General features: G+C 41.1%; 1 protein-coding gene and 1 non-coding gene across 2 annotated transcripts; both read left to right on the top strand.

The window, feature by feature from the left end:
- The first annotated feature begins 13,104 nt into the window (after positions 1 to 13,104).
- On the top strand, positions 13,105 to 13,611 carry LOC133927695 (uncharacterized). Its single transcript, XM_062374123.1, has one exon. It carries the CDS (start codon positions 13,105 to 13,107, stop codon positions 13,609 to 13,611), a length of 507 nt encoding a protein of 168 aa, XP_062230107.1.
- On the top strand, positions 13,282 to 13,420 carry LOC133927875 (small nucleolar RNA Z247). The gene has a single exon (XR_009911371.1). It is a non-coding gene; the product is annotated as a small nucleolar RNA Z247 (small nucleolar RNA).
- Positions 13,612 to 14,264: the final 653 nt, after the last annotated feature.

The raw sequence follows: 14,264 nt of genomic DNA, 5'->3' as shown, positions 1-14,264 counted from the left end.
TGCTTCCCTAACCCGGTAAAAAGGGTCATGAAGACACCTGAGATCAAGAATTGTTTCATCAAGGAAGTTGGTTCATATTGCCAACATTGTCAAGTCACCGGACACCACACGAGGGAGTGTCCAATTCCTACTAAACCCCTTCCTATTTTGCCTTCTAAATACAAGTCCACGTTTAATGATCATCATTTTCTATTACATAATCTTAAAAGTGGTAAAATCATGGCAAAATTCATTGGAACTCAAGCTAAGGGCAAGCTTCCTAGGCAACTTTGGGTGCCTAAATCTCTTGTGTCTCACATGAAAGGTACCAAACTTGGTTGGGTACCTAAACACATCGAACTTGAGAAATTAGTTGATATTCCAAGAATTTTGAAGGACTTGACCATCCTCCATTGCTAACTTATACAACCCTCGTTAGTTAGATTCGACCACCCTAACCTTCCCTCCTTGGAGATAGCTTATTGCTATTTTTTAGCTCTATACGAGTTATAGAACCATATCCTTGGGTTCAAAAGATATTTGTAGATGTTCTGGTTATTGTAACACCAGAGAGCTTCCTGGTACCACACTAATCTTATCAACACTTGTGTCCTTTTTTCTTGGAGAACATTGAGATCATCATGTCTTCTCAGGATTTCATCCTTGTCGACGTATAGTTTGACTTGGGGAGATTTGATCTTTAGTTCACAGAGTAGCATTGCTTCAGCCCTATAGACTAGGAGGAAAGACGTTTCACCCATCACCCTGCTAGATGTCGTTTGAAGTGTCCAGAGTATGTTAGGCAACTCGGAAGCCCAAGATTTAGCGTAAGCAGATGAAAGTCGTGCTGGAGAATTGAGTGCCGTTGTCGGTGATGATCCTACTCGAGACACCAAACCTTGTCATGATGCTTTTCATGAACTTATTGGCTGCTACCAAAGTGATTTTTTTGACTGGTTCAGCTTCAATCCACCTGGTGAAGGTATCAATTACAATGAATAGGAACTTGAAGCCCTAGGTGCTACCGGGAAGGGACCCAGAATATCCAACCCCCAAGTCGTGAATGGCCACGGCAAGGGGATCGTTTGTAGGGCCTGAGCGGGTTGATGTACTCATCTGCTATAAAATTGATAGTTTGTACATTTTTTTTACTAACTTGCTCACATCATAGAGAGTCGTATACAAATAGAAACCTTGTCTAAATACCTTTTCGACAAGGATTCAGAATGAAGCGTGACCTCCACACACCCCTCCATGGATTTTCTCAAGTAGTTCTCTACCCTGCTTCTGAGAGATACATTTCATGAGTACTCTGTGAGTGTCTCTTCGATAGAGAACACCGTCCACCAAGCTATAGATCTTGGTTCAACGCGAAATTTGCTTGGTTAGTGTATCGTCCTCAGGCACAACTCGGTCTTGAAGGTACTTGTAGATTGAGTCCATCCACAAAACTTTGCTTTCAAGCTAAGCCACAAGTTCCCCCGTGACTCCTTTTGGGGCGTCGATCTCGAGCGAGCCCTCAAGCTGGTTATAGGTCTTGTATACCAACTTCCTTTGACTGTGTCCTCTGATGATTTTACAGATGGTTTTGAGAGTTTCTTTAAGAAAATCCTAGGTTTTTCCTGGAGATCGTGAGGATGCTAGGCGGGCAAGACTATCAGTTTGACAACTGTCATTACTTGGGATATACTTAACCTCGAGTCCAACTAATTTCTTTTCCAACTTCCTCACCTCTACAAGGTAATCTATCATAGCCTTATTCGAGGTTTGATACTCCTTTCTAACTTGCTTTACCACCAACTGTGAATCCCTTTTCACAAGTAAGCAGCGGATGCCAAGAGCATAAGCTACTCAGAGTCCAGCGAGCAGACCCTCATATTCGGCTACATTATTTGAGGCTAGAAAATCAATCTACAAAGTGTATTGTAGGATTTCTCCTGTTCGAGAGGTTAGTATAATCCCAACCCCCGCACCTTGATGCATGAGTGGTTCGTCGAAGAATAGAGTCCATATATCCGATAAGTTGTCGCGGTCATTCCTAGGGTTGATCAGGTTCTGTCCGTTAGGCCACGAAGTTGGCTTGTACTTGCGACTTGATTACTATTCAAGGCATGAAACAACCATCGAATTCTCCAAGTTCAATGGACCACTTAATGATTTGACTGATTGCATCTCTATTGCGCAGGATCTCGCCGAGTGGGAATATTGATGGTACGGTAATCTTGTGAGCCTAGAAGTAATGTCGCAATTTGCGAGAGGCCTTTAGTATAGCATATAGTAGCTTATGTACCTACGGATAGTGTTCTTTAGGATCATGGAGCACTTCACTGATGTAGTACACTGGTCGCTAGCTTTTCTCTCGTTTATCTTGCACTTCTCTTTCCACCACAAATACCCCACTTACAGCATGTGGTTCGGCCGTGATGTATAAGAGCGGATCTTCATTAGGGCTGGGAGCGATTAGCACAGGGGGGGAAGAAAGATACCTCTTTAAATTTTTGAATTCCTCATCTGCCTTTCTTGACCATTCATACTTGCCATGTTGTCTTAGTAGCTTGAAGAAGGGTAGTACTCAATCTCCGAGTTGGGAAATAAAATTGCTAAGGGCTGCAATGCATCCGGTTAGTCTTCGGACTTCTCACACTGACCTGGGAGGTTGCATCTCTTCAATAGCTTTGATCTTCTTGGGATTGACTTTGATTCCGTGGTATGACACCAGGTAACCGAGTATTTTCCCCACATCGGCTCCAAATGTGCACTTTTCAGGTTTAAGCACGACTCGATTCTTGTGTAAGTTGTTGAACGTCTCTTGTAGGTCGGAGATGAGATCTTCCTTCTTTTTGGTTTTGATGATGAGGTCATCAATATAGGCCTTGACATTCTGGCTAATCTGATCAAAATCATAACCCATAGAATATTCTCCCCCTAAATGTGTGGATACAAGTATTGAATACTTGTGAGAGACATGCACTTGTCATTGATAACAATGAGGAATTTATCCTATAAATTGAATTCATGACACATAAATAGAAGACTTGAAAATAAGTGCCATGAAAGGAATGTACAACTAATAAACCATGTAGGATGCTCATGGGTTAGAGAGAAACACAAGTAACCTACCATATGAAAAACCTACACTAGGCATTGTAAGGAAATAAATATGCACATGCAATCTTAGACAAGACAAATGTACTAGATGCAAAATAAAAAGCATGAACGAAAAAAATCTAGATACAATTACCTCTTTTACCTTTGGATGGAGGATTTTGGGTATATGATGATCAAGGTTTTCATCAACACGCCCAAACTTGTACACTTGACTTCTTTGCTTGAAACTTCACTTCATCTTATGAGTCAAGTCTCGAAATCCCCCGAGCTGACCTGTGGACTTCAAGTCTTCTTTGGAACCCAAACCGATTGTAATCCCTTTATGTTGGTGATGACTTCCTTAGGCACCCAAATGGGTTGGTTCCACCCCCGATCCTTTCTTTCAACCATGGGTGCAACCACTTTGCCATTGTCCTTCTTTTTGAGCTTGTAGTGGTTTCTCTTGGTCTTGATCTTGTAGTTGGGCTTGGTATAGAAGTTGAGGGTCTTATTTGAGAAGTTCATCATCTTTTTCTTCTTCTTGGACTACTTCTTGACTTGTTTTCATTGGAAGGACCTGTGACCTTCTTGATGACACTTGAAACATGTCACGGTGGACCCCTCCGCAAGCTTATTCACCATGTTGTCACGGTTATCTTGACGAGGTTAGATATGATTCTAGCCCTTCAATCTTGCTAAGTCTTTCTTGAGCATCTCCACTTCTTTCTTGATCTCATCATTCTCTTGTGCAATGAGACCATTACATGATTCTATAAAAATATTCTCAATATATGTCTCATTGCAAATGGGTGAGCTAGATAGATAAATCAAATCATCATAAGAAGTGGAAGTATCGACCTTAAAATTGAAATTAAATAGAGAGGTATATTGCTTCAAAGCGGCCTTAGGTTGAGATTCAATGCCCACAAGTTTTGCCTTAAGCTCTTCATGCTTCTCATTTAGCAATTCAAATTTGCTCAATAATTGTTTACAATTGAAAACAAAAAAAAACATGAATATTATTAAGGGCATTGAATTCTTAAGTTTTTTAGCTTGTTTTTTTAAGGTCTCTTGTTGTTCTTTGATCAATTCAAGAAGTTCTTCTGAAGAGGGTGGATCCTCATTGGATTCATCATTACTTACATCACTTTCTATACCCTTGGCCATAAGGCACTTGTGTGGTGACAAGTTGCGTGATGACGACCTTGAGGAAAAGCTTCTCTTGAAGGAGTGGATGGTGAAGCTCTCATTACTTGAGCTTTAATCTTCATCTTCACTCACCCATCTTTCTATGCTTGCAAATACTTTGCCTCTTCCCCTTGCCTCCTTCTTGTTCTTTGTTTTATTCTTCTTTTTGATATGATCAATTGTGTTGAATGAGTTTTTCATGAAGATTGGATGATCTTGGCAATCTTGGGATCTATTTCTTCATCACTTGAGGTGTTTTGCTCATCTTTTTCATCGATTTCTTCATCTTCATCACAATCATCTTTACTTGAGTTTGACTCTTGCTCTTGCCTTCTCATATTCTCTTTCACATGTGGGTAAGGAGATTTCTTGCTTGTGGGGGCAAAGTTCTTGGCACCAAATGAGGATGAACCTTCAACCTTTATGTTCATGGTCATCTCATGGACGATGATCTTGCTGAGAACTTGGCTTGGAGTCTTCTTGCTAATGTTGTTATCATAGATGATGGACACAATCAACTTATATTTTGGAAGAAGAGCTTGAAATATTCTTCTCACCACTTGATCGTCTCTAATTAGAATCAAACCTAGCTCGTTGATCTTATTGATAAGAATATTCAAACGTGAGTGCATGTCATTAGCATTTTTATGGGGAAGTTATTTAATACTATTGAGCTCAGAGATTAGCACATGATATTTCTTATTGCGCACATCCTTTGTGCATGAGCATGTATTTCAATGAGGTTAGTCCAAATATCATAAACATTAGTGAGAGAATATACTCGATTAAATGCATCAATGCTTAGAGATGATAAAATGATACTTTTCGCTAAAGCATCGAATTGCATTTCCTTAATTGTGGGATATTTCTTCATCCCCTTTTCGGTAACTCTCTAAATATCTAAGTCTTTGGCTTGCAAATGACAAGTCATTAGAATTTCCAACGGAGAAAATGAGTGACATCAAAATGTGGAGCACTACCAATATCCATCCCTACCTCGGACATCACAACTAGGCGGTGAAGCCTAACCGATTAAAATGAGAACACGACTCAAATGCCACTTGAATTGGCGTATCCTTGTAAAAGGTGTGAGCCCCGACTCTGATACCAACTATAGGGATCAATGACATCCTAAGAGGTGGGGGTGACTTAGGACACCTAAAACTAATCGGGTCCAAAAGCTTCACAAGATAAACCTATATTAATTTCTATCTAAATGTGCTCTAGATTCATCTAGTGTATCTACTCTGTCATTCACAAGGTTTGCAACCTATAGCCAATCCTAGCAAATTACTCTAAAAAGGTAAACATGCAAAGGTAGAATGCAAATATATAGATACAGAAATGTAAATAAGGTAGAGAGAGCAAACTCGACGCAAGAAATTTTATCCCGTGATATCGATATCATAAACGCCACCCCTAGTCCACGTTGGAATAACCCCCTAGGCTATAGCTCCCGGATGACACCCGGTCACGGCCCTTGATCCACATAGACCTCAAGTAGATTGAGCCACCAAGCCACCAAAGCAAGGCCTCACCACAAGGCTCTCTTCTGGTTATTTGTCTTCATCTTTACTTTGGAGCTTGAGCCACCAAGGGGTCTATGCGTTCCCGTATAAAAGTCTTGCTACCACTCCATACCAAGTCAGAGGGTCAACAAGCATGAGCCACCAAGGCTCACGGTGCTGGCGAGTCACCAAGATTCCAAGATGTCGGCGTACCATTTGGTACCATGCCTTCTCAAGTGTCTATGAGCTTCTCTGGACTCCAGCACACTCAAATGGCCGAGTAGGGGGGTATTTATAGCCTCCAACCCACGAACTAGCCGTTGCTCCAACAGCTCAAACAGACAGTGAACACCTGATTATCCGGTGTTAACAAAAGTACATACACTGGACCATCCGGTGTGTACAGCAGTAGAAACTAGCCATTGAAACTAGCTGTTGGACCCACACTTAAACTCATTGTGAACACCGGATGTTCCGGTGTAACCTTGAACTCTATCACCGGACTATCTGGTGTGTAGACTTGATCCAACTGAGTCACTTCGTACTGTGCATTTGTCCAGTGTGTATGATGTTCTGATCACCGGACCATTTGGTGTGTACAATCACACCAGACAAGTTGTTGCAACATCTCCTGAAAAATGCTCCGATGTATCAAACTCCTCATCACCTGACCATCTGGTGTGTACAACTCCTCTCTTCACCGAAAGCCTTCTGGAAAATGCTCCGGTGAAGCCTCTGGTATACACTCCTCTTCATCGCCAAATCATCCAGTGTGTACAACTCCTCTGCTATGGAAATGCATCTCCTGAAAAATGTTTCGGTGTGTACATCACCTCAACACCAGACCATCCGGTGTGTTCTTCAACCTTTTCTTCTGTGACAAAATACTCCAGCGTGTATACTTGTCTGAGCACCGAACTATCCGGTGCGTTATCTTTTCTAAGCACCAAACAATTTGGTGAGTGCAATTTTCTCTGAACTCATCCAATTCAAACTTTCTTATATTTGGCTTCAACAGTTTCTTCATGTATTGCTTTCATGAGACCTAGTAAAATATATACTTGACAAACATGTTAGTCCCATTGACTATGTTATCATTAATCATCAAAATCGTATACATGTTTGAAAAAGTGCCATGTTCGCTACACACACAACCAACAAAAAAAATAATCGAGTATCAAAACCAGAATACATAATATAGTTTTGAAAGATGTAAAAGTTGTAGCTAGCTATGGTGTGGGACTCATTAATTGGAAGTCTAGAGTATCATCCAAGCCAGGTTAAGAACTCCCAGACCACATGTTCCAATTGTGCGTATGTCGCCAATATTAGATCTCAATGCTCCTGCTGCTGCTGCATAGATCACGTACGGAGCTAGCATATACATGTATATATAAAGTGTATAGGAGAAGATATTTTTCTTTTATCAAAAACAATGTCATTTTTGCATAGCCATAACGACTAACAAAAAGCCATTACTACCATCATTATATTGTCTTTCCATTACATAATGACTAAGTTCGTGAAGACAATTCCCTAACATGTGTAACAAACTGCACATAGGGTAAAGATTTGAAGCCAGTTGGACGAGAACCATGCAAATCGGGCAAAACGACAATACAAAAAGAGATAATTTAGTGTCTCATTTTTATAACAAAAGCAACACTTCCGACTGCCTTTTCCAATGCCTCTTGATTATTTTTGGTTAGTATTACTTCATAAACCTTTTTGAAGGTACCATAAAAATATTTTGATTTTTAAGGGTACTTTTAGTTTCCACAATTCCCTATTCATTACCGGTGCATTACTATGTATGAGTGCAAGATAAAGAGAATTCACCGAGTATTTTTTAGATTGGTTTAAGTTCTAACAACTTTGGACAGATTATATTTCTTCGGAATGAAATATTTGGTGTGAAGGAATGTAACACTTTGGCAATTGTATCATGTTTATTCCGTACTATAGGAAGGGGTATTGGTCTTGTAGAGACGAGTGTCCCAACCAGTTATCCTCTCATAACCTAATTTGTGAACCATCATTTGCCTTTTCAAATGCCGTGGGGCCTCAACTACCCTTAGGAGTCGCACACATTTAATACGGTGTTCATTGTGGATGGAGGAGAGAGAGAACGGATAACCTTTGGTGTTTTGCGGTCGGAAGTAGTTCTCCGACTAGGAGCAACCTCGCTAGTAGAAGTTTATTTAGTCAGAAGAGCTATTTGAATAACTCAACACCCTATTATGTCGGAGTTATTCCCCAACTAGGAAGGGTACGTTTTGGTTGTAAACTGTTCCCCAAATATGTGAGTTCTACCGCAAGAGGTGAAACATATTAACACCAAACCAAGGTTAAAAGGTACATATAAGATGATTGTTTCAAAAGAAAAAATTAAACATATTTACACACAAAAGATGTTTATATTACATCACAAAAGATGTCGAGTCCTACTACAAGTGAATCAATTTTACAAGGGCTAAACTACGCTAGCCTACGCCTCTTATTCACTCCTCCGAGAGCGGTGTTGTGGCTGATGGCAATGAAGACGCTCATCGCCCCATCATCATCGTGATCACCAGAGGAGGAGGAGGAATGAGGTGAAGCCAGAGTTGTTGCAAGCATAGTCTTCTTTCTTTCTTTCTTCTTCCTCTTCTTCTTCTTTTTTTCTTCTTCCACCTTTTGTTCGAGGAGGCTCTAGTTGATCTCTTCATCTGTTAGCTTGCCATCATTGTTGACGAGCTTGTCCGATAAGTCAAAGACTGTCGCCTCACTGTTGGCGATGTTCTCCAATTCCGAATCACCCTTTGCCTCCTCCTCCTCAAAGGAGATCATGATCAACGCCTGGAATGACCACCAAGGGGATCGGTGAGGGCAGCAAAGAGGCTAGTGTAAGGGAAGGTGAAGATGAAGAAGAAAAGGAAGTATAATCCATCACCAGAGAAGAAGGTTTGAAGGTGGAGGGAGGAGGAGAAGGCAAAGAGACTAAGAGCCAGTGGGTTTAATGATCAGGTCCTCTCATATTTATAAGAGAAGGAGATATTGCGACTATTTGGTGAAAGGATGGTGCCTTTGCCATTACAAGTTCATGGTGCTCACGATGTTTTGGCTCCAAAAACGTTCTTTATGACGTATCATTTCAACTCCCCTCAGATGTCATGAACATTTAATGCAATATTCCCTTAAGGGGGAGGGAAAGAAAATGAGGTGACATTTGGGTTTCTATGGTCGGAAGTAATTTTGTGACTATATGAGCCCAAAACTCTATACAGTCTGAGGAATTTCTCGACTAGAAAAGGCTCTATTCAGTTAGAAGTAGTTCCCGACTAGGAAGAGTATTTTCCTCAAGGAGTGTTCCTAGCTAGGCGAGTGCCGACAAGGTCAAACCCTTGATCTAAACCAGCAACCCTCTTTTGAGCACAGTTAGAGGGTTATCTGGCGAGGAATGTGTAATTAATAATTATACATTTACTTTAAATATGATATATTCATAATGGGTATTAGCTGCATACGTGTCCTTAACCCAATACGGAAGGTTCCATAACCATCATGGGGTAAATAAGGCATACGCTGATATTACTAGCAACTGATCGTATTCAATATGAACATTATCTCCAAATTAGGAAAGAATTTTCTAGATACCCTGAGGAGGTATAATTCAAGATGGTTATGCTCACGGTATCCGAGTAGGATACGATTACCTTGCCCCGACTATATAAGAATTCCCATCCGGGGTATTCGAGATGAAGGGGTACGTTCAAGGATTCCCATCCCAGTCAGAGTCAAGAAATGCCAATCTGATTTCAAGCAAGCCCAGACACAAGATTTGAAACATAGAGTAAGCCTAGTCAGGTAGGATCCACAAAAACCCAAAGAAGATCCACAACAACGTCATACCCAATGAAGGTCCACAACAACGTCATACTATGATGGATTCATCCAACTAGGGCTTCCAAACATAGAGCATGAGAGATTTCTTCTAGAGCCTTAGGATTATATCTACACCTCCAATTGTAATAATCTTTTCCTGAGATTAATCAAGGTAAGACAAGACATAGGAGTATTATCCTGCCGGATGCCTCAACCTATAAAAAAACTCGTATCTCTATGAGACTAGATATCCCTACTTTATTATAAGTATTTGCATATAGACTTTATCAATCGTCAACAGACCCTCTCATTTCAGTCTTGGTCTTATGGCACATTTTCATTTATATATATATATATATATATATATATATATATATATATATATATATATATATATATATATATATATATATATATATATATATATATATATATATATATATATATATATATATAAACTAGTCTGAACTCCCGTATACCACATAAATAAACTAGATATACTCCTTTGTCACTATGAGTATACTTATATACTCATTTTAAGATACTCCAATGTGAACTACATGAAAAAAATAGAAAACAAGTCCATCAATTTTATTAGATTTTGATAATACCTTTGTATTTGTACATAAGATGTAATACACTCAAAAACAAATATGTGCAAATCACCTAAAAAACTATACATACCATTGGATGATCTTATATATTTATATGCTCCATGTACATAACATTTATCACACAAAATACTACCTATGTAATAAGATACGTATGTGGGAGTACATACTTCCGAGAGTACCAAATATGCTTCCCATAGATATATATATAGACTTCTTTTAAAAATTTAACAATTTGAATGTGTTACTTTAACAATTCAAATATATTTTTCAACCAATCATCTTTTACTTATCTTTTAAATTTGGTTCTACTAGACATCGATGAATTAATTATAATAATTATAAAAGTAAAAGACAAAATAAATGCACTGTGGGCCAGCTTATGGGCGGTGCGCCCCTGCTTCTCAGTCCGGTCCACAGGAGGCCTAATGGGCCGTTTACTGTCAGTGCAAGGAACGGACGGTCGTCAGATGCTCCTCGTGGCTCCTCTCCAAAAACGAGGGAAAACAGATAAAGAAAAACTTCGTCGTAGCTTGGCGCGACATGCCCCCATTCACGCCGCACGCGCTGCTGCACCCCAGCTACACATACATTGCCGACAGTTAATATACTACTTTTTTTTATTATAAATATAGGTTGTTTTAACTCTCTCAAACTATTCTCTAAATATAAGTCATTCTCAAACTTTTATATATTTTTTCTCTTTTATTCCCATCTTGAATTTATTAAATAAATACTATCACACTCACAAATAAATGAGTTATCTTTTCTAATACAGAATAAATAAAGAGTAATAAAGTCATGTAATCTACTTTCTTAATTCTTATGTATAAATCTAAAACAACTTATATTTATAATCGAAGAGAGTACTACCATGTATGGGTTTAATTACTATCAAAAGTGCCAAGCCAGTAAACCCATGCGTGAATGAGTAGTTGAGACAAGGCGGCAAGTGCCAAGCTAGATACAACTGCATGCCCCAAACTGCATGTGGAATTAAGCATTTCTATAAGGCCATGTTGCCTGGAGGAAAAATTTCATGGTCGTCTCCCCCATGTTCAACATCCATCATCACCGATCAAGAGCTGTCATTTGTTCGGATCGAACATTTCGGCAAGAAGGCCACATGCTACCCTTGCATGCCGGTTGGAGTTTTATGCGCCAACCTCTTATCTTCAACTGATTCCAGTGGCTCTTTTGGTCCAAGCGAACACAGGCGGCAACCAATACTTTATACGATTATCCTGTACTACGGTCACGCCATGCACGCTTCACCACGTCCTGTAGTTTCATGTTGCGTTCCTGATCAAGCCTGCAGGTGCATAATATATACCATATATTTCACTAGCAAAACAACTATGAGAGTGGTTCACATTTGCCAGTGCGTAGCAGTAAATGAGCCACCTCGAATTCTGAAGATCTGATGATCAAATTGACCGCATTAATACCGAGCTTGGACACGATCGAGGCGCCCTGATCGATGCTCACATGCAGCATCTCTGAAGATCTGAAACATTAGGATGATGCTATATGTCATATGTCTGATTTTTCCTTCTTTTTTTTTCAGTCGACGCATTTCGCTCAATGAATGGAGATCTAACGGTCCCTGTGAATCTTAAACCTCTAGCTCGCATCTCGCATCGACGTCACCTCCAGCCCATGGATCCAACCACATCGACATCTCACGTGCTCACCCTCGCCTCACATCCGCCTTCACCCCTCTCCGTCTCCCGCCCACCGCCGCACTAACCCGGTTCCGTCGTGCCATCTACGCTCACCCCTGCCCTGGCACCACCCACCGGTCGTCCTCCGCCGCTCGCGGACAGCATCGTCCCCACCGCCTCGCCGCTCCGCACCCGTCTCCTTCGTCGGGCCAGCCTCCCTCCCCAAGAGCTCCCTCTAAGCCTGCCGATGGATAATGCCTCCAGAAATCGAGCCTCCGCCGCTAAACCTCATTGGCTTCTTCAGTTCAAAATCACCTGAAATCGTCAGCATCGTGAAGATTAGGAAGCATAGGAAAATTATAGTCCTACATGCTACAGTACACTTCGTGCATGCATGTATGTTTCGTGGTGTCGAGCTCCAATCCCTTCCGACAATCAGAATAGTTGACATCGACCTTTCCATCTAGCTAGGGTTAACTAAGTAATCTCCATGCATCCCAAAGTCACGAGTCATAACTCATATGTTAAGAATTGTATCTGACCATGTATTCAGTACCTGACCATTGTCAGTCAGATTATTGCAGGATCAAGTTCAGATAGGTTCAGGCAATTAGATATTTAGATAGTTCAAGTAATGGGTTAGTGGCTTAGTGGCTTAGGAATTAGGCATCTTCGGTTGTGCATCTCCTGATCATTCGGATCACAATTTTACTCACACGATTGTACTTACTGATTATGTAAGAATTGAGATCCCATGAGGATCTGTGCATTGCAGCAATTCCTTTCCTTTCTCATACATCTTACATGGTATCAGAGCCCTAATCTAAACTCTGATTACTCGCCATGGAAGGAACCCTACAATCCATCAACATAAACAACTTAGCCTCCTCTTCTGCATAGCCCAGCCTACTGCCCATGCTGTCATTCAACCATATGATCCATGTTAAACTTACGTAGGACAACTACCTTCTCTGGAAGACTCAACTCCTTCCATATCTGAGGAGCCAAGGACTCCTCAGTTATGTCGATCGCTCCGTTACTCGCTCTAGCCAGACTGTTTTATTGCCGGCTGAAGAAGGGAGTGGCAATCCTCATTGAATCACCGTCAATCTGGAATTCACCACCTGGTACCATCAAGACCAGCTTGTTCTGAGCGTCATCCTCTCTTCTCTCACTGAGGAGGTGCTTGGTCATGTGGTAGGCATGTCGACGTCGCACGACGCATGGCACGCACTAGAGAATATGTTCACATCGAGTTCCCATGCGCGCGTCATGCAGATACTTATGCAGCTCGCCACTTTTCAGAAGAAAGACATGAACATCTTCAACTACTTCCGCAAGATCAAGCACTTCGCTGACACCTTATCCGCCATCGGCAAACCTCTTGAAGATGAAGAACTGATCGCTTACCTACTACGTGGTCTCAGAAGTGAATACGATGCATTGGTGACGAGCATCACCACCCGCGCTGACTCCTACACCGTCAGCGACATATACGCCCACATGTTCAGCTTCGAGATGCATCTCGAGCAGAACAACACTAAGGTGCAAATCTCAGCCAATAACGTCAATAAGAGTTTTGGACGTGGTGGTGGCCGGAATAGTCGTGGTTGCAGATGTGGCCGAGATGGTGGCCATGCTACAGGCACTCGTGGTGGATACTCAAGCCAAGGTGGACATAATAACTCAGGCGGACATATAGATGTGTAGTGTCAGGTTTGTCAAAAATCTAGACACAATGCGCTTCGATGTTGGTATCGCTTCATCCACAACTACCAAGCCGACGGCACCGCCAAATTTGCAATGGCAGCCACCAGTGGATGTGTCGTTGATCCAAATTGGTATGTCGACACCGGAGCCACCGATCATATCACGAATGATTTGGAGCGCTTGACAACAAGAGACAACTACAACGGTGGTGAACAAATTCAAGTGGCCAACGACACATGTATATCTATTGCACATATCATCTATTACTGGTTCAAATCGTCCCCTCTACCTGAATCGTGTCTTACATGCCCCTAAAATAAATCATCATTTGCTTTCTGTTCATAAGCTAGTTGTCGAAAATAATGCTTTTGTTGAATTTCATCCAACATCCTTCTTTGTCAAGGATCAAACAACCAGGGAAACGCTACTCAGAGGAAGGTGTAAAAATGCTCTCTACATGCTTCCTCACAAAGGACCCCGCCAAGCCTTTCTCTCAAAAAAAAATCACCCAGGAGCAGTGGCATCGTCAGCTGGCCATCTTGCTCCTCCAGTTATCAGCAGAATTCTGCATAATAACAATATTGTTGTCATCTCTGACTAATCTTCCCCTTTAGTGTGTGATGCATGCCAACAAGGGAAGGCACACCAGCTTC

Source organism: Phragmites australis, chromosome 8 (assembly GCF_958298935.1).
Source record: "Phragmites australis chromosome 8, lpPhrAust1.1, whole genome shotgun sequence".
Classification (NCBI taxonomy): domain Eukaryota; kingdom Viridiplantae; phylum Streptophyta; class Magnoliopsida; order Poales; family Poaceae; genus Phragmites; species Phragmites australis.
This window is presented reverse-complemented; position numbering and strand designations above follow the sequence as displayed.

What these genes read in the sequence shown, in the direction of transcription:
- LOC133927695 (XM_062374123.1), top strand. Translation starts at nt 13,105, where the DNA reads ATGTCGACGTCGCACGACGCATGGCACGCACTAGAGAATATGTTCACA.